This window comes from Hippocampus zosterae, chromosome 8 (assembly GCF_025434085.1).
Source record: "Hippocampus zosterae strain Florida chromosome 8, ASM2543408v3, whole genome shotgun sequence".
Lineage (NCBI taxonomy): Eukaryota > Metazoa > Chordata > Actinopteri > Syngnathiformes > Syngnathidae > Hippocampus > Hippocampus zosterae.
The window spans coordinates 15,400,553-15,420,847 of record NC_067458.1 but is presented as its reverse complement, the minus strand read 5'-3'; the positions used below and the strand labels follow the sequence as shown (position 1 = coordinate 15,420,847).

Sequence of the window (20,295 nt, the reverse complement as noted above, 5' to 3'; positions counted from 1 at the left end):
TTCTTCCTTCAAGTCAACATAGTTATATGTAGTGGCACCAGTGACTAAAGGAAAACAGGTTGCCTGCATAATTCTACAAATAGGCGAATGTATGATTGCCAAACCACAAATATGCAGGTTTTCACTGTCAATTGTTGATCTTAGTACCTAATGAAGTAACCTGGCAGGGTCTCCATTCCCGAAACGTTCCTTCATGTCATCACATCAACAGTACTTAGTAAAGTACCGTTTTATTGCCATACTCGACTGCAAATGGGATAATATAATACACGTTAGAACAATAACATGAAATGATTGAACAAAGACCGACCAGGCAGCCCGATCGTACTCCCCCCAAATTCGGACAAACTCGTCCAAGTGATGGGGGCCCAGGATGGAGGAGTCTCGAGTCAGGTACTCAAAATTATCCATGATCACAGCCACAAACAAGTTCAGCATCTGGACAGAAAGATGGTGAATAATTTTTTTCACATGTGAGGGTACTGAAAGGAAATGTAAAAATGACGTGTTTTTTTTGTATTCTCACCAGGAAGGAGCTAAAGAAGATAAAGGACACAAAGTAGAAGTAAGCAAAATCTGAGCCGCAGCCTCCCTCCTGCTCGGTGTTAAGTACAGGTAAGGGATTGGAGGGGTCCGCCTCACACCGCTGCCCACCCAGACAGGACAACATGATTTCCTGCCATGACTCCCCCGTGGCACTCCTGGAAAAATAAATAATTATTTTTTTTTAACAAACATTTATTCCACCTCTTTCTTCCTTCAATATCACACACAACACTTAAGGAGTTAAGTGCTTCACTGCAGCATCCATCATCTTCTGACAACAAGTGGCCCTTGGGGTACTTTTAGGAGCATCGCCTTACCATGGTCGCCTAGCAACATCATCCCAAAAACACTGAAGTGCTATAGTGGAGCAGTGAATGTGAACCGCCGGGCCAAGCACAGTGTAAAATGTCATTTTGGATCTAGGACTCCTTCCCAGATCGTGTCGCATTCAGAATCCGAATGGTGTTTCATACAAAGGATGTTTAAAAACCTCATACAAACCTTCCTTGAATATCTCATTTAAAAAAAACAGTTGAATTAAATGCATAAAACTTTGAAGACATACATTTGTGTTATATTCCACCTCAAATTTCCCCAGTGTGGGACGAATAAAGGATATCTTATCTTAAATAAAGAATGAATATTATCGATTTTTGTTAGAGGAGCATTTCATGCCCTTTACCTGAAGAGCAGCATCAACGCGCCAGAGAAGCTCTTGAAGTTATTGTGCCGGTTAATGTGCGTCTCCTCATTCAGCTTAATGTTGCCAAACACCTGATTCACAACAAGTGACAAGTTAACAAGTGACAATTTGGTAATTGAAGTAGAACGTCCAAAGTCACACAATTCCGGGACACCGATTGAATTCCAAGTTGTCCCGATTTCAAAAGTCTCGTGGGAAATGATTTAAAGTGAATTAGGTGAATTGTTCGAGGTTCAGTTGTCGCCATCATGAGTTGATGTGACGTTAGGAGTGTGCCGTCAAACAGGTTGGCGGGTTTGAAAATATCTTCCATGCTCCTTGTGAGTGTTTTCATTGTATATTTGCTTATTTCCCTGTTCTACTCAGTCAATGACCAAAAGTGCAATGGCAATAATTTTTTTGTTTCATTCAATCGGGGGAATACCTCAGGGTCACTTTCAAATTCAAATTTTGGCTGGTCACAAAGCAAAGAAAAAAAGACCAAGCAAGCAACAGTTTATAACTCTAAAAAGTCATCATTTGAGGCAATGGTATGCCAAGGCACCACCTTATGTGGTTGAAGTCATTGATATTGCTTATATTGTAATCAGCTCGACCCTTTTCCGTGTTGCAATAACTTCCTTTTTTGGTTCTTATGGTTATGATCGCTCATTTCTGGTGGTATCACGAAGATGACTACCGGTAGATCTTTTGATGTCATTCATGATGATAGTGAGAGCTCCCAATATTTGTTTGGTTTTGCTTGTCTCCTCCCCAATCATTTTGGTTAAAATACAACGTTTTCCACTTGTGGGGTCTGTTTGACTTAGGAGGATCCACTATACATAACAAACCGACTAGTACAAACAAAATACAAACATCGGACTTCAACAATTGCAAACAATACATTTATAGACACTAAAAAAGTGACGGGTTGTTCTCCTAACACACTTGCTGGGGGGCTGTGGATTTTGAGCAGGTTGGTTTGGTGAATTATTATGACCCAGCAGATTCGGTTGAAAATTGGGCTGAAAAGCTGGAGCGGGTCACCATTTTGGACAGTTTTGTGTCACATACTGAAGATGAAGTCAATTTGATGTACGTTCTTAGAAAATATCGATGGCGACAATGGATGTCAGGGTTCAAATTGTGGTCAGGGCAAAGGGCAACATCTAACTGGGTCCTTTGGCAAGACCCTTTTCACCATCTGCCAATTCCAAGCCACTGCCGGTGCCAAGCCTGGATAAAAATCAGTGGGTTTTGTCAGGAAGGGCATCTGGTGCAAAAACTGTGCCGGATATTTCATGCGAGTGACTCGCTGGAGCAACCTCTTCTTCTTTGCGAACGTTGGTAACAAAAGATTTTTTAAAAACTATGGCTATACTGACAACCTGGTAACCCATTCCCAACCGCTTGGTAAGCAATTTGAGCTAAATTGGGTTACATTTAACCCAGATGTTTTAATAGTGCGTCCGACCTGCATTCCAATGATGGCGTAAATGAAGAAGAGCATGGCGATGAGCAGGCAAACGTAAGGCAAAGCTTTGAAGGACTGCACAAATGTCCACAGAAGGATCCGGATGGTGTAGCCTTGTCTCAGCAGCTTGATCAGACGTGCCGCTCGGAACAACTTCAAGAAACTCATGTTGAACGTATCCACGAACTGGGGGCCAGAGCGTGCAGTCAGAAACACATGGGAGATGGATTTTCGGAAAGCAAATTTTGAGACAATAACTGAACTCACAAAAATTGTCCTGGTAAGACATTTTCAGAACATTAGAATATCATTCATTCTCTCTGAGGTGTGATTAAAACCGTTTTGAGTTATGATGATGCTTTCTCTCTGTCTGTCTTTCTGTATATAAATGCGCCACTCACCTGCAAGTCTACTACTATCTCAGTGATGCTGCCGAGTACGGTGATGAAGTCAAAAATGTTCCACGTGTCTCGAAAGTAATTCTGTGGAGACACAATAGACGGGGTTGGATTCATTTTGAGACAACCACCGCACATGTCACGTGGAGGTTTGTTCCTCCTTACCAGAAAGCCAAATGCCATTATCTTGAGGACGCACTCAATGGAGAAAAGAACGGTGAAGGCTGTGTTTAGATGCTTCAGGACAGCTTCGTAGGCGGTCGGGGCTCCGGGCGGGGCTGAATAATACTGAAAACACACACACACACACACAGCATTTAAAACACAAGCAAAATGATCTTCTGACAGCTACAGGTTGATGGAAGATTCCTCCAGAGGCAGAAATAGCCGCCAAGTCTTTTCACCCCTCATCTGCCCGCAAGATAAAAAAAGAGTAATTCCTCCGGGGGCGGCAGCTACCGTTAATGAGGTCATGCTAAATAGCAGCCCCTGGACATTGGGGATCAATATTTAATACAGGCTGAGTCATGCTGTGTCGGTCTGTCTGAGCAGTCCAGAAAAAGTAGACAATTTGAGGAAATGAATTGCAGAGAGAGCTCTGGAGGAAAAAAAGGGCAAAGCATTGAAAAAGGAACCAATGAAAATATCACGGTCAGGCTAGAGGTACTTACTGTACGGCATATGCACGTACTTGCTCGGAGGTACACTTCTCTCCATACTTATCCCCCCCCCATCCCCCCCATCCCCCCCCCCCCAAAAAAAACACAAAAGGAAGATTACCTGCCTAAGTTTTGTCTGTCGTTTAGGAAATGACTTATCAACTGGTACTTAGATTTAAGATAAGATAAGATAAGATAACCTTTATTTGTCCCACACTGAGGAAATTTGCAGTCTACAGCAGCAAAATTGGGGGGGGGGGGATTAAGTATTTCCTTGTACAAAATAAATGTTTCAGTAAAGAACTGTACACAGTTTGATATATGTGCAATATAAAATAAAACATTAGCAATATATTTGTAGAATAAATATAATAAATTAGCAATAGCATAGAAAATGTCCCATGGTTTACAAATTTTAAAGTTTTGAAAGCATCTTTTGAAACACAAATTACTTGCAATGAGCATGTAGAGCACATTGCTGAGGAGATCATCAAATTGTAACAAAGTAGTTTTCCTTGTATGCCGCAATCGTTTGTTAGGAATTTAACCCTTTCTGGGACAGCGGTTACGACAGTGGACAGCTGATCATGTTATCAGGTTACAGGTTATCATCTTTGCTGCATGAAAGGGTTAAATGAGATCGAGACGTTGGACGATGAGTGCCTGGCTGTGCAATCTTTCACCTTCATCATGAGTACGATGGTGTTGAGAGCGATCATGGCCAGAACGGTGTACTCAAAAGACGGCGAGACCACAAAATGCCACAGACGGTACTGGAACGTGTGCCGGCTCTGAGGCATGTAACGAGTCAGCGGCTTGGCACTGATGGCAAAGTCGATGCACGCCCTCTGAAGTGCAAAGAACAGAAAGAACGGTGGAAAGGTAATAGAGCACCATGGATTTCTGCACATTATTGTTTTCCTAAAAGAGATCATGTTAAATGGGAGTCAGCACACACCCGCCACAATAAAGCTCAGAATATTCAAGTTGGCTGTTGCTGACATTTGTTTTTTTTTTTTAATTATTATTATTTTTTGCTTTCTTGCAGGAGCCTAAAGGTTTTGTGCTATCAGTGACTGCTATTTGGAACGGTTCATAATTCCTCCCCACCTTGACGAAAACTCCAGTTCCAGCTGAAGCTCAATAAAAAAAAACAACAACAACAAACAAAAATCATTTATGGATGCACTAGTAAAGGAATATTACCGATACTTCAAATTTGTTATATTATCCAAGGGAATAACATCCAGTTCTGTCAAAATTGCCAGCACACTCTGTTATGGTTTGCTGCCGAGCCGAATTCCTTGTTTTCTTACACCCTGTGATGGATAAATAAAATATGTCTGCCGTCCTTCACCTCATTCTTCTCCAGGCTGCACTCTTCCATCATCTTATCTCCCTGCTCCTGGAAGGTGATGATGATGAGGGCCACAAAGATGTTGACAAAGAAGAAAGGAAAGACCACAAAATAGATGACGTAGAAGATGGACATCTCCATCCTGTTGCCGTGGCTCGGGCCCCTGTCCTCCTCAGTCACGTCCACCGAGTGCTGTAGGACCCTGCAGGACCACCATACAGCACTTGTTACCATCGATATTAAAATTGCAACCTGATCATTTTCTTCTCTGCTCTTGAAAAACGGGCACTGTATTTCCACTACAGTTCTTTATTGTACTGTATATAGTCGCCTTCTTATGGATATCCGTATTATCACAGTGGCAATCAAAACTAAACATTACTGTCTTTGTAAAGGATTTATGACGTAGCCCTTGAATTGGATCTCATTTGCTTGTTGGTGTATATAATCCCCTGCTGCCTTGGGATGCAAGTTTGATTTGTTTGTGACTGTAATCAATTCAGAAAAATAGCACTATTTACCGGTAATATTATAAACACAGTAATGATTACAAGAGAATGTAAAGAATTACATTTTTCCTAGACTTTTCTTCAATTCAATGGGCATTGTGCTGCTTCTTCTAGTGGGAGGGCTTTGGCCATCTGGCAGTAGTATAATCTCAACATCCTCCTCTGTAAGTGACACTAATATTTGTTGTTCTTCATAGTGGATGAAGTATATATGCCTATGAGTATTGTTATATTGTCTGTTTACATGTGCTGCTCCACCACGTGTCTGCAAATATCCGTTGCTGAACGCTGCAACACTGATGGTATTAATTTGCTGTCAAGTGTGCTTAGCATTGTTTGTTAGCATTAGGCTTAATTATTATTTGCAAATAAGAGCAAGATAATTGACGAAACGGCAGCTTGTAGCTCCTAAAAATAAATAAATTAAAAAACCTCAAGCCGTCGGGTCACTTGCATTTCAACATCCTTCCGTGTTAAATATTGTAGAATTTGCCAAAATGCCGCAAGTTACTAATTCTAAGTTACTATTCTTGTCAAAGTCATTTCTGTTCAAATGTCCCCCTGGCATTTAATTTTTAAATTAAACCATTAAATAGACGTGGTTAATTTACAAGCCTTGTCAGTGAAATATAGTCTCACCTTACAGTTAGATGAATGGCAAAACCTTTCTTAAATGACTTCCATAATCATGTTTTGTTCATCAAAAGGTCTGAAGGTGAAATTGCTCATAAATAGACGGCACACGGAGAAACTCACTGCGGCCAGCCCTCCCCAGTGGACACGGTGAAGAGAGTCAAAAGAGCCCAGACAATGTTGTCGTAGTGGAACTCGTGTCTTTTCCAGTCCCGTTTCTTCACCTCTTTCTTGTCCTTCCCGTAGTCTATATAGTAACCTCTGTACGAGAGGACAGAAGACAAAGATTGAGAAGGAAGAAAAGTATCCAGCATTTGCAATGACAAATCTCAGACAACGTGTGAGGTCATCTGTGATTAAAATAACTGCTTTAAAATCACGCTGATGTGACACAAGCTACTTTTAAATAGCACAGCCACGTTTGCATATGCATATATGCTTATATTTACTGTGCAGTCCAATTTTTAAATTTTCTTTTTTTTGTGCATGCAAATACTTGTTTTGTTTTTCTACTTTCTCATTTTCATAATTTTGAAAATTGTCAATTTCTCCATTGTTAGTCAAATAAACTTTTTTTCTCTGGAATTTGACCACAATCTTGAGGAAACAAATGCCTCTAAAGTTGAACAAGACTTATGTATTTCACTGCTTTCTCTTACCTTAATATTAACGATTAGCTCATGTGAGGAAGCAATTTTATTAATTCTTAAAATTAAACAATTATTTAGTTCTTTATTCAATTACAAAATAAATACAATTGCTTATTTTTCGTATACCGCACATGTAATTCTGTGGAGGGCTTTGCTTGTGCCCTTTAATTTTAAACCCTGCCCTTCATTTAAAAATGTTCATTTTATTTTGGGATATTTCTAAATCTCTTCCTTGTATTAAGGCTGAAATAAATCTTCAATTAATTAATAACTGATGATTAATTAAGTCAGAAAAAAATACCTGCAGTTAAATTTGCACTTAGGGCAATGTGCATTTTTTTCTATCGGCTAAATAATTGAAATCTGGAAAAATTGTGTTCTTTTTAACTGACATTTTTGGCATGCACGTACATTTTCATCGGGATATCATATTACTGGCTTACTGCTGCCTTGACGAGGACACGGAGCCACTGGAAATATGCAAAAGATTAAGAGAGTGAGGCGAGTGAGAGTTATTACTGGCAGTCCTTCTCTGTGTCCTTGGAGCTGTCGTTGCAGTAGAAGAACTTCCCCTTGAAGAGCTGCACGGCGATGACAGCAAAAATGAACATGAAGAGCTTGTACACAATCAGGATGTTGAAGACGTTTTTCAGGGATGTCACCACGCAGTCGAACACTGCCTGCGGGCGGGAGAAAAAAAAAGTCAGGTTTTGTAGGTCAAGCTTCAAAACAAATCATGAAAATATCTCGAAAACCTTATGTGGCTGGAAAAAAAAATAAACATTTTTGGTTCGATTAAAATGAGCTGTTAACGATTGTAATCCATACAAAACGACTTAAAAGCAGAAGCTCCGACCTTGAGTTTAGGAAGCCTCTTGATGGTCTTCAAGGGTCTGAGTACACGTAAGACTCTCAGCGATTTGATGGTTTTAATGTCTCTTCCTTTGTTGTTTCTGTGCAAGTAGACACAGTGTGAGCATTAGAATGAAGAAGCATGGCAAACATCACATTTGATATACAGTGGTACCTCTATTTAGGAATGTCTCTTCAGACAAAATGTTCAAGTTACGAAACGCCTCAACAGGAAAATATTGCCTCTTGCTACGAAAGAAATTTTGAGATACGAAAGGTAAATATACAGTCTGGCCTGCTGGTCGCAGCTCAGAGTTTTATGAACACAACATACTCATAGCTGCTCCGCCATTGGCGATTACGTAGCATCTTCCTGGCATTCCATTGGCTAAGGGGGACCTCTACCGTATGTGTCTGTGTGTGTAGATAGATAAATACATAGATATGCGTCTATGCAATGTCCTTGTCATTCACTCCTCGGGCCATGAGGCGTTCCGATCGTTTTACGTAAATGTGAATCACCTAGAAAAAGTGTAAACCAGTCAGATGATCGCTCATTATGCTAATGTTTGCCTTGGACCTTTTCGAAGGATTGTTAAATATTTTGATGCATTCTTATGCTCAATAAAACATTTATGTCTGAATTTTTGGGGGCTTGGAACGGATTAGGGCATTTACATGAAAAACGCGTCTCTACTTACAAAATTTTGTGGTTACGAAAATTTCTTACAGAATCAATTGATTTCGTAAGTAGAGGTACCACTGTACTTTTTCCCCCCTCCATGTTAGCAACGTTTTCAACCCGATATGACATATTTTCACGTGAAGAGTTATTACCCCATCACATTGCTGCAGGCAGTCCCACAAGGTCACCATCCAGAGACGGGAAAGACAGAGAGGGTCATGCACATAAACGATTAGAGTGGAATACAGAAGCTACGCTTGCGCCGCACCCACACAGAGCAATGCACAGCAGAAAACCCCAAACGCAGCTTTGACATGAATACGTTTGAACAGCACAGCCACATGCAACTGACGTGAGGGCGAAGGCCACCAGAGCTCCCACGACCACGATGAAGTCCAGGATGTTCCACAGGTCTCGGAAGTACGAGCCGTCATGGAGGATCAAACCCTGGTCGATCATCTGAGGACCAACAAGGATGTGACATTCAGAAACATAATTTAAGGAACGCTTCCCCGAATGAGCACAATAATAGATATCTAAACGACGGTATCAATCAAACTACATAAACCATTCTCTGTGTCAATGATTGTCATACAAGGAAATGTTATACAATGGTACATTGACTTACAAGAGCACTAACATGGAATTTTTGTGCTGCCACTGGAGTGACGTGAAAAGAATTGACAGTGAGAAAATTTATTTTCATCCTTGGAGTGCATTATCAGTGTGTTGCTGCCAAATTTTAGTTGCTACGTCAATTTGGGTGTTTGCATGGCTATTGTGTATGAATGACATCCAGCTTCTCATATGTCTGTTAAGACGCAATATCCGTCAGTCAATGTGTGTTGTTAGGGTGAAAATTGGCTCCCGATGCAGTGGAACGCTCTCTTCGTATATTATATCATTTGTTTTATAAAGCTTTTATTTTGAAATCATTATTTCATGGCAAGGAAAATAATGGAGTTTAAGAAATTGGAATTAACGTTCAGGGGAATCATGAATAAATCATGTTTTGCCATTAACTTCACTTAGTACCGTATATTATGTTGCTTATGCACATGGACGGCCTAAATGTAATTCTTAATTGACGTGTTGATTCTGTCGTGCCTGTTTCTGTATTTTCAAATTCCGCTCTTGTCAAGTTTTATTTATTTACTTTTTAAAAATAATCGTCCGATTAGCCTGTTATCTGAATTTTTTCTGACAAATATCGAAATTTTTTTTGTTCTGACAAATATTGAAATTGGCCTCCAAAAATATATTGATTGGGCCCTAAAATTTACATTTTGCAACACAGTGCCATCAAATGATTTTAATGGAAAAGATGCATTTGATGTTAGAATTACAAGCTTGGTCAGGGAACAAATTGAACTCAATCCAACTGTATTTATAGAGCACAGCCACCGCTGCAGTGCTGTAAGTGGAGCAACTCGTAAACTACTGTACTGTCAGGCTAACAAGCTAAACCCAAGCTCCACCTCGCCGTCTGCTTCCTCATTCATTTTTCTTTTTCAATTTGTGATTCAACTCTTTTTAAATATCGGCTGCGACATCTTTCCATGTCTTTCTTTTCAAAAAAGAGAATTTCCCCAACTGGATTGCGCCAACCAATCCAGTTTGCCTTCTGGCATCTTCTCATTGCAAAGGCATCGCTATTCATTTGCACGGTCACTTGCCTTAATAATCATTTCAAAGGTGAAGACGCCAGTGAACACGTAGTCAAAATATCGCAGAACCTAAACGAGAGCACAAAGAAACACGTCGACAGAATAAACTGCCATTAAAACGTAAACTTGTGTCGCTTTATGAGAAGGTAAAGCTCATTTCAAAACTCAAAGGCTCTCAGCTTGTGCTTTGAAATGTAACAATCTCTTCAAAACATAATAATGACATCTGAAAAAAAGAACTTGCCAGACTAATCACAATTTCATTGTCTTCCCCATTAGCTCTCAGTTGCGCCATTTTGCAAAACAACTTTAGGGAATGTAGATCAAGAGTGCTGCACCCCCGGGGTTTATTAAATTGCTCTTCAGGATAATGATTCATGACAAGGCGTGAAAAACAAACTCAAACAAAAATAAATAAACAAATTTCCCTGTATGGATACACAAACCTTATTCCAGTCTGAGGTGGTGGCGACAGGGTCCTCAGCAGCAAGTGCGATGCTACTTGCGGCAATAACCAGCAGGATGGACATTTCAAAGTACCTGAGGTTCACCACGTAGTGACACGCTCGTCGCACCCTGAGGACAAGCACCAAACAGCAAAGAGAATGAAGCCACAGCAAGACTGAATCAGGGTCTCGGAAAAAAAAAAGGATCTGACTGAAACTACATTGTGAGAAATATGCTTTTTGGCTTGCTAAGCTAATAAAGCTTTTATGATTTTATATCAAAATCTGCGGCCACCGGGGGTCCATCATTCCCACATTGCACCACTGCTGTTCGAACTTGAAATGAAAAGCTGTAGATGAGCGATTCTCAGCCATCATGTTGCGTGCGGCACAATAGCTTGTTGTGAGAGATCAAATTCAAATGATCCAATTTAACTTAATCGGGACGAATAAATTCAATGGTTGTGTGTTGATGAAAAAATGATTTCTTCTTTTTATATAATGCTGCATGGTTAAAGGGCAAGTCAAGTCAAAAATGTTTGTGACAAAAATGAGTTGTTTGAGCCCCTACTAGTCTAAACACAGCATTCTTATGAATATTGTGCTTCTAAAATATGAATTAAGGTATAAAAAAAAGTCCTGAGCAACTATGATGTCATTTTCAGTCGACAGCAAGTGGCAAAATGGCCGCCCCCTAGGATGGATGAAAACGGATGGATTTTGCACCCTCATTCAAATTTCACAAATGAAATATGAATCAGAACGCAAATGATTCAGGGCAATTTTAGTGGTGCAATCACATACGGGAAGTTGACCATGAGAGCTTACGGGTTGTCCGGTTTGAAGATGAACATGCTGTCAGGTGTCACATTGTTGACTGCTTTGATGTCGTCGATCTCCTCCTTTTCAGATTTGGAGATTTCAGGGTCCTTGCTATTCACTGCAGAGGCAAAAAGAAGAGTGGGGTGTGCGTGATGATGGTCGAGGCAGTCAAACCTGAAGCAGTTTGCAACATCTACCAGTTACCAGTGATAGTAGACAACTCCATCGATGCCTCCATGTCGGGCATCTCCACGATCACGCTGGAGCTGAGTTGAGATTTATCCAAGTCTTCTTGGTTGCTCTCCTCTAAAGCAAGTGGACACGTTTCTTCTTCCTGAGGGAGCTCGGCCTGCTTTTGAACACCCGCATGGCTGTCTGGGTGCACAGTGTCCTCTCGCTCATTTTGCTCACCATGTCTGAAGACACCCCGAAAGAGTCTCAAATTGTCAATTCCACACTTAGAAAAAAAAAATATCAAGATTTACTGGAAACTTCCATACCGCAGTAATAGACAATTTTATTTTAAACTCAGGTTATATACTGTATGCTCCCAACTTTGTTATTATTGTGATAATAATCAAGTAATCAACGAATTGATAAGCACTACAGAAAAAAGATGTATAGATTGAATACTTTACTGGACGATTTGTTCTCACCTGTTCTCGTCAGGATTGGGTTCCTCTCTCTTTTCGCTCTCCGCCATTTTCTCCTCGACTGTTGTTGGAACCCTGTTCCTCTCCACGCTCCTCTCCCGGCTAACCGAGCGACTCGCCGACTGGTTTCCTTTCCGAGCAGATGATCCCTGACTCCTAGCCCCGTTCTGACGACTACCCAATGCTTTCCTGCCCCTGATCCCGCTGGCATCACCGTCGTCCGGCGGTCTGAACTTCTTTACAGCCCTGTGCTGACGATCACCGTTCAATCTGGGGCTCCTTCGCTCGCCGATCATATTGTGAATGTCGTCAACGTCAAGGCTGGGCTCTGGTATGGACTCAGGGGGATTCTCGGGGATGAGACTCAAAGGGTCCAATATCTCTGCGGGTGGCGCTGACATGGGGGGTTCGGGAATGACACCGGAGAGAACAGCTTCTAAAGATATCTCCGTGGAGGTCTGGTTCTTGGTTGGTGATGTCAAGTGATCTGCAAGGGGGTCCGCCTGGCATCTCACAGCCTCTGGTGGAGTGCTCTGCATAGCCTTGCGGTGCAGGGACTGCGGACGACCCGGTTGAGACTGGGCCGATGCAGCAGCTCCGTCCTTCTCCTCGTTGGGACCGCTGAACAAAATCTCCCGGCTGGACATCTGGCGGTGTCTCCGCAGCTGACTGGTCCTCTGCTCCCACACGGACATGGTCATCCTCTTTCTCCTTTCTCGCCTGGACATGAAAGAGTTAGACGGGTTGAGTTGCGGGAGAGGGCGGACCTCCTTGAGGCTGCCCTTTGCCTCCTCCGGGGAACGGGAGTAGGTAGGACGGCTGCGGTGGATGGCTCTTTTTCTGTACAGGTAGGGACGCCTCCTACGGCTTCCTCTGTGGACACAAGGAGAAGACGTATACATTCATCACATCGAGTAGCATATTTTAGAAAAAGTGACAGTTAAAATGGCTAATTGAAGATGTTTTTATTATATTCATTATGAAGTCACACAAGCAATGGAGTCATCATTTTTTTCCCTTTTTTTTCCAGAGCAGTTTTAGGTTGTTAGAGAAGAAGAAGGAGCAAAGAGGTGCATAGTAGAAAAGTTCATTCACTTCAGCAGTTCAATTCCAGAAGTGAAACGCAGAACTCAGAAGGCCATTTCTTATCTAATTTCTATTTTAACTCATTCACTGACAGCTCCATGGTAAAACACTGGACCTTTTGACTTCTTTCGCCATCAATGACAGTAAATGAGTTTGAAAAATGATTTCATTGTTTCCTATGTCATAGAGTGGACCCACGTTATTCGCGGAGGATAGAGACCAGGTCAGTATAACTACTTTGACATTTTTTTAACACTATGAAGAAAAAAAAAAAAGATTGAAAAAGTCTGTGAATAGCTCGGTTTGTGTCAAACTCCGAATAACCAGTGGTCCACTATTTTCAAATATGTATAATGCAGAGTGCTCTGTAAGTGCAGTTATATGTTCAATTAAAAGATACGTTTGAATGTTGTTTTTTTCAGGTTTTATATTAGAAGTACCGCGGTTAACTTCTGTTTCAACTTGTGTGACAATTATGGGAAAAAGAAAGAAAAGTTTCACGCAAATCATCTTTGCATATCTCTTTTGTCATGAAGGACTTAGCATTTATTATTTAAACTTTTTTTTATGCTTGTAAAACGATTAACACGGGTTATTTGCATTATATCCTACGGGTACATTTGTTGAGCAGCATTTCGGAATATGTTCGACTTCAAAACTTTCCGCTGAATTTTATTCACATGAAAAACGATGAAAACGGACGTGCAGAGCAGATGTAATCAAATTCCTAAATAGTAAAAACAAGCCATTTAATTTGAAAACAAGAAAGAGTGAAATGTAGAAGGGAGTCGGAGGCACGAAAATAACAAAATATGTGATCTGGAGCATGAAGAGAATGAGGCCGGTGTGTCGAAGTCAGTGAAAAAGGTCGAGCGAGTGTGAGTGAGACATTCACAGAGGTGAACGGTAAGTGAGCAGTATTGTGTTACTTACTGGAGCGTGGACTCTTGTGCGGTCCGTGTTATCAATGAGCGATTGGTTGAAAACAAGACATTAGTGCTTTGGGTGAGCAGAGACAAAACAGGCTGGGAGACACACAGCAAAAGATGCTCATTCTCTGAAAAAAAATCATTTGCTGTTATTTGGTCGAAAAATGTATTTTCAGAGCGTGTTAACCAAACTGCACAATATTATTTCTTTAATTATGCGTGACTATTAAGACATGCTCTCACCATGCTGGAATGCAATGGAAATTTGCCAGAACTCAAAATCAGGTCTTTGTCTTTAGAAATGGTGAAGCAGCATGTGGCTCATTAGCAATGGTTAAAAAAATAATAATAATAAAAAAGTACAGATATATTTGTGATCATGAGGTGGCATTGTTCAGTCCAATTATGACAGCAGCCGCTTTGTTAATCAAAGGTTTTTCCACTTGTAATGACAATAATAATAATAAAATATTGCCATAGCACATAATAATAAAATGCAATGTTGACATCTCCCTGAATGAGCATTATCATCCTTTTTTTTTGTTTTTTGTTTTGGTAAAGCCAGAAAACTTAATAGAGCTCTTTCATTGGATCACATGAGATTGTAGCCATTGTTGTGGGTGGTAGAAATAGCTAATGATGGTTGATACAACACAGCATATCAAGGGGTGTATGTGTGTGTCAATTGTTCTCATTAAAAAAACAAACACGCAGACTTCTTTTTTTTTGGGTGAGGGGTCTTTAAAGGATAAATGGCAATTCCGCCTTGAAAATCAAAATAATTAATGTGCAGTTGGAATAATGCCAGTGCTTGCCTCTCATCATTTGACGGATGTGTTTCCTCTAATGCACACATTTAATCTCCAAAGAGAAATCCAACCGGCGCAACAATTCAAAATATAAACTCGTCATACTTTGGTGTGTGTCTCCACTGGAGCCAAGCGACACATTGACACAAACAAGATGACTGTCCTATCTGATCAATTAGAAAACATTCATAAACATTGAGAGCGTAACAATGAATCGAGGGCATCTCGGAATTTCACAATTAACATCATGTGCACACAAAAACATGGACAAAACAACAACAACAACAGAAAGATGGGTACTGCAAACACAGCAAGGTGTATTATGTTTCCAAAGTTTCGACACAAGTTTCTGGATGCAGCTATGATCATGACCACCACCTCCAAGCATTGACGTGTCCTCAGGTCATGCTTGGCCAACTTAATGGGTGAATTCAGGTCGAAGCACAATATTCCGAGGAGGGTGCACGACGGAGGAGCAATTCAAAGTCTGACAACGGCTCAGCAAGGGTGCTGCAATTTATGATTTTCTTCCCTTATTATCATGCCAACCAAACACATGCAGAGAATTTATCTCCAGCCTCCATCCGACATGCCGCGAATGTCTTTTTTTTTTTTTATCTCCTGCCGTCATGCAAGTTTCTTCAAGGTCAGTAGTGCACCGGCTATTGAAATGAGATAAAATTCAGAGCGTCCTTCGGGCATACAGATGCTGGTGTATTGCTGTCTTCTTCTCTTCTGGAGGTGACGACCATTCGTCACGCTTGCTCAGCTCAAATGAATGCGCATTTCTTCTTTTTCAGCCTGCGCCGTCTCATTTGAGTGAAAATATCAATGATGGGGGAAAAAAGAAAAACTCTTTCGCATGCCCATTATAACAAATGTGTTTCTCGTGCATATCAAGTAAAAAGCAGGCTACAATCCTGTCATGCACATGCATGTGCATCCACCACCACACACAACGCACCATCAGGAAACCTGACCACGAAGGAAACATGGTTGAGTATTTCCCCAAATACGATACAAGACTTCACACCGTGTCATCAATGTAAATATTCTTCACATCACTGTCCAAAAGCAAGATTTTTGTCATCTCAACAAATCAGCACAAGATGAATCATTTCAAAACATGAATGTAGCCTAACCGGGACAACTCACTGAATGCTGCGTTTTTCATTTCTAGTGGGTAAGTTTAAAAAAAAAAATGGCAAGCCTGATTTGAAGAGGCCGCACCCTGATCCGTGGGCGCATGAATGATGCAGCGCTCATGTCCAGTAAACATACTGTTATTCGTCTGTCTATCAGCAGACGGAATGAGTATATTTCCTATTCATTTACACTTGATGGGCGCCGAGGAGATTTCACAATGCCAACGCCTGAACCGGCTGATATTTTGACAAAAGCAATTCGGGATGAGACATCGTTTGACCACTGACCGCGTTCTATCACTCTCACCATCAGTAACTGACCATGGCCAACGATTTGTGTCCTAAGCTTATTCAAACAGTTTCACCGCAAAGGGAACATATCATCAAAATCAAACAGGATCTGGTGCAATTGTAGATATGGACAAGGCAGTGCAGGATTTTCCACACACAAAATGAAGCCTGCCACACACTTTTATTCACCCCGCATGACCCAATAGTCATCTCTAACAACAATATCGCTGACTAAAAACCCTACCTGACACATCTAGTGCAATTGTCTCCGTGACAACACGATAAAACTATTGTGTAATGAATATCCACTTAGGCAAGGACGAAGAGTGACATTACATGCCAGCAAGTCTGTATCAAATCCTAGGGTCTTTTACCCTCCCTCCATAACGACTTCATCTTACTAGTCAGTCATGTAGGTTACGTTCTACAGTATGTGGACGTTCACTGCAGTGGGGGAGGCAATAGCGAAGAAGATGAGGAGAGAGAGAGAGAGAGAGAGAGAGAGAGAGAGACAGAGGGAGGTGATGTGGAGGTCAGGCGGATGGAAGACTTACTCTGAAGACATGAAGGAGGAGAGTGGGCCGACCTCCTTCGCCTTCTGGAGCGCATGCTTTTGGTTGAAAGCAGCCTCGGCTTCCTCCTCGTCCTAAGAGCGAAGACAGAGTCGACTGTGATTTGTCTTTTTTGGCTAATGGTTTGCAAATCCAAGCGACGGGTGGAGAAAATGAGAACCTGCACCGTCTAATGACATCCGCCTCAAGAGTATTAGTTGGGAGATGAATAGCTTTCTGACAAAAGTCTGAGTAATATTATCTTCGGAATGGTCTTTTTTTTAAATATCCAGTTCTTGTAGCGGATCTCATTAGAATGTGCGTGTTCAATTAATATTTGTTGGGTTCTACTTTAGTCAGCTCTTGTGCATTAGCCAGGTTGTCCACAGCAATAGCCAAGAAGACATTCAGCAGAGTGTCTGGTCAAACTTGAGTGAAGGAAAACACAATTTCTGTTATTTCAACAACAACAGCACCAGGGCAAACATTGGTGGAGACTCCATAACCTATCCCGTAGCTTCAATTATCAAACACTGTTAGAAAGCTGAAACCTCAACAAGGCGGAGGCGAAAGAAAGAGGATACAGTTCCCAAACAAGGTCAGAACGATGAAGTATATCGAAGACCACATGCCAGACTTGACTCCGCCTTGAGAGCGAATACCGTCGTACATCACCTCATTCCAGTCCTCGCCAGTCAGGATCTGACAAACAAGAACAAATGCACAAAAAGAGTAGAGTTTATTGACACGCTTTTCCTCCAATTATGGGTCTGAAATAACATTAGCGTGACATTGACGAGCAGACCTGGAAGACAGTCATGATGGCTGCCGGGAAAGTATCAAAGTTTGTGGGAGTGTAGTCCTCAAAGATGAACCTTTGCGAGCCCAGAACATTTAGAGAATTTAAAGAATATATTGGATACTTTCTTGTCCGCTTGAGAATAACTGTGGAGGCTGTAAAACTGAAGATGAATTACCTCCTGCAGAAGTAAATCTTTACCTAAGCGCATTTTCTTGGATGTAAAGAAGGACTCCTCTGTGTTACCTGCCACCGAAGAGTTGCATGCCCAGGAGAGCAAAGACGACAATGAAGAGGAAAAGGAGGAAGATGAGGGAGATAATGGACTTCATGGAATTCATCAGCGACACCACCAGGTTCCTCAGAGACGCCCAGTACCTTCACAGGAAATCAAACGTTTACGCGAAGTAGAAACCGATGGGGTTTTTCTGTCAATAGTCAAGTAAAAATGTACTGACTTAGTGATTTTAAAGATCCTTAGCAGACGAAGAGCACGCAGTACGCTGATGCCAAAGGAAGTGCCCGGCCTGAACACACCCCAAAGCACTTCAAAGATGCTGCCAACAATCACCTGTGGACATCCAAAGATGGGGAAATTAAGATTTTGTACAAGAAGAATAGGGATTGAGGAAAGGAAATGGGACACTGACGCTGCAGTCGAAGCAGTTAAATGAGGAGTGGAAGTAGAGGCGGGGGCCCAAGCTGTACATCTTCAGGAACATCTCAGTCAGGAACAGAGCAAGGAACAAGAACTCTGCATAGTCTGGAATAGCAACAGACACTCTCATACTAGCAGAACTAAATTGTGCTGTGACTTTGAAGCAGATTTATTCTCCTTATTTATGTCGTTATTTTTCCTTCTGACATTTCGTTTGGTTGCACTGCTTTCAACTGAATATGTGGATGTTCATTTTGTTTGATCAGATTGCAGTATCTTTGTGCTTGCAAATCTAATTTGGTTTGGGTCTCCAGAATCAGTCGTGCTGGCTATGTTAGCAAAAGGACTGTTTCTTGAATCAACTCCATTTAAAATTGATGCTCACGGAGCTAGTGAGCGGGCCCAAATTAATGTCAACATAGTTCCATCCGCTGATCGGTTGGTTGAAGCAAAACCTGTCAGGGCCCAGTTCAACTCTTAAAACACACCTGTAGTGATCTGTCTTTTTACTTTGTTACAGCTGCAGCTGTTGTGAAAGCGCGATATAAATCAGGATGTATTGTATTGTATTGTATTGTATTGTATTGCATCTGTGAACATTAACACACATTTAACACACAGAAATGAGTACACACCGAAGCCTGCCATGAACAGCGCCGCAAATTTGTGACCAACTGTGAGCACCTCTGTCAAGGTTAATAATTGCCTCACGGTGCCACAAGATGGCAGCAAAGCACTATATCAAGCTACTCAACGCACTTCATCATAGTTCCCTGGCACCAAAGCAATACTTTTAGATTAGACACGGCTTTGACTTTGATACATGAAAGCGAAAAGGTGAATTTTTAATCAAACGATGGAGGATCGGTTCCTTTGTGAGCGGAAATGTGCGGAAAAACTGTATGATGCATTTTATATATATATTTTTAAAAGTATAATGTTATTACATGAATATTGAATATGAACTATTCCAGATGTAGTTGGCAGTGTTGTATGCTGTTACATTGCATTTTTGTATCGTATTGATATTCTCTATGACTGGAACGTGATAATGGTGGTATTAAAAAAATAGCTTGACGATGGCCACGGAAGAGGATTCTGTCACGTCGCGTGCTCGCCAGCAGGTGGCGGGTTTTTCCCTCCGCCTGTTCGGCACACCTGCCCGTTATTTCGGGCTGATTACCTGCCTTTATTAGGCGACTCCGGCAGTCATCTCACTGCCGGAGAATTCCTTACCGTGCCATTGCTCTCTATTTGCTATTCTCGTCGCTTGACAATTTCTCGCTGCCCTATTGCCTTACGGCCTCAATCTTCGCGTACTTCATATTGTGATCAAATTGTTATCATCGGTTCTCCTATCTCGGTAGTTCCTCGCCCTTTATCGTTTCGCGAGCGTTTTCGGTTGTCTTCCTTATTTTTTCCTGGTCCTTATTTGACCAGCGTTTTCTGTTACCGTTTTCCCTGTTCGGGCTCCTTTTGTTCTTTATTAAAACCCCTTTGTTTCTCACAAGATCTTTTCGTTGTCTGCTTTTCCGGGGATCCACCTCGTTTTTTCTGTTGTGCACGAGGCGATTTCTCATCGCCTCGGGCTCAACGTGACAGAATTCTCCGGCCACCATGGATCCCGCAGACGTCGAAAAAATCTTGTCCGCTCTTGCTCGGCAAGAGCAGCAAATGAGCCAGCACAGCCAAGCCCTTACGGAACTCCGCGGCGCGGTCTCCATGCTGGCTCACCGGTTCGAGGATTTCGAACCTCGCTTAAAACAGGTGGAGGAACGAAGACACCCTTCCGGTCTTCGTCCTACCACTCCGGAGGCGCCCTCCTCGTACCCCACTGTATCGAGGGAGCCCTCGCTCCCACATCCCCCGCGTTACGGGGGTGAGCACGGGCAGTGTGGACACTTTTTACACAACTGCTCGCTCATTTTTGATCAACAGCCGTCCTCCTATGCCACTGACGCCGCCAAGGTGGCTTATATCATGAGTCTCTT

The 20,295-nt window shown here is 41.8% G+C and overlaps 1 protein-coding gene across 9 annotated transcripts in view; it reads right to left on the bottom strand.

Moving 5' to 3' along the window:
* LOC127605360 (voltage-dependent R-type calcium channel subunit alpha-1E-like) overlaps positions 1-20,295 on the bottom strand; it is a 54,974-nt gene that overhangs the window by 11,702 nt on the left and 22,977 nt on the right. For 4 of the 9 annotated variants that reach the window (XM_052072792.1, XM_052072788.1, XM_052072787.1 and 1 more), the window contains 25 exons: positions 18,297-18,409; positions 18,105-18,217; positions 17,893-18,024; positions 17,653-17,722; positions 17,432-17,549; positions 17,199-17,266; positions 16,851-16,942; positions 12,040-12,909; positions 11,588-11,799; positions 11,390-11,501; positions 10,562-10,691; positions 10,125-10,184; positions 8,801-8,907; positions 8,601-8,612; positions 7,768-7,864; positions 7,431-7,591; positions 6,385-6,522; positions 5,120-5,321; positions 4,446-4,610; positions 3,269-3,391; positions 3,107-3,187; positions 2,706-2,891; positions 1,229-1,320; positions 527-701; positions 311-438 (listed from right to left, as the gene is read on the bottom strand). In XM_052072792.1, coding sequence (XP_051928752.1) covers positions 311-438; positions 527-701; positions 1,229-1,320; positions 2,706-2,891; positions 3,107-3,187; positions 3,269-3,391; positions 4,446-4,610; positions 5,120-5,321; positions 6,385-6,522; positions 7,431-7,591; positions 7,768-7,864; positions 8,601-8,612; positions 8,801-8,907; positions 10,125-10,184; positions 10,562-10,691; positions 11,390-11,501; positions 11,588-11,799; positions 12,040-12,909; positions 16,851-16,942; positions 17,199-17,266; positions 17,432-17,549; positions 17,653-17,722; positions 17,893-18,024; positions 18,105-18,217; positions 18,297-18,409 — 3,757 coding nt within the window. The remainder of the gene's footprint in view (positions 1-310; positions 439-526; positions 702-1,228; positions 1,321-2,705; positions 2,892-3,106; positions 3,188-3,268; positions 3,392-4,445; positions 4,611-5,119; positions 5,322-6,384; positions 6,523-7,430; positions 7,592-7,767; positions 7,865-8,600; positions 8,613-8,800; positions 8,908-10,124; positions 10,185-10,561; positions 10,692-11,389; positions 11,502-11,587; positions 11,800-12,039; positions 12,910-16,850; positions 16,943-17,198; positions 17,267-17,431; positions 17,550-17,652; positions 17,723-17,892; positions 18,025-18,104; positions 18,218-18,296; positions 18,410-20,295) is intronic. The other 5 variants (XM_052072793.1, XM_052072794.1, XM_052072795.1 and 2 more) reach the window with 2 other exon arrangements.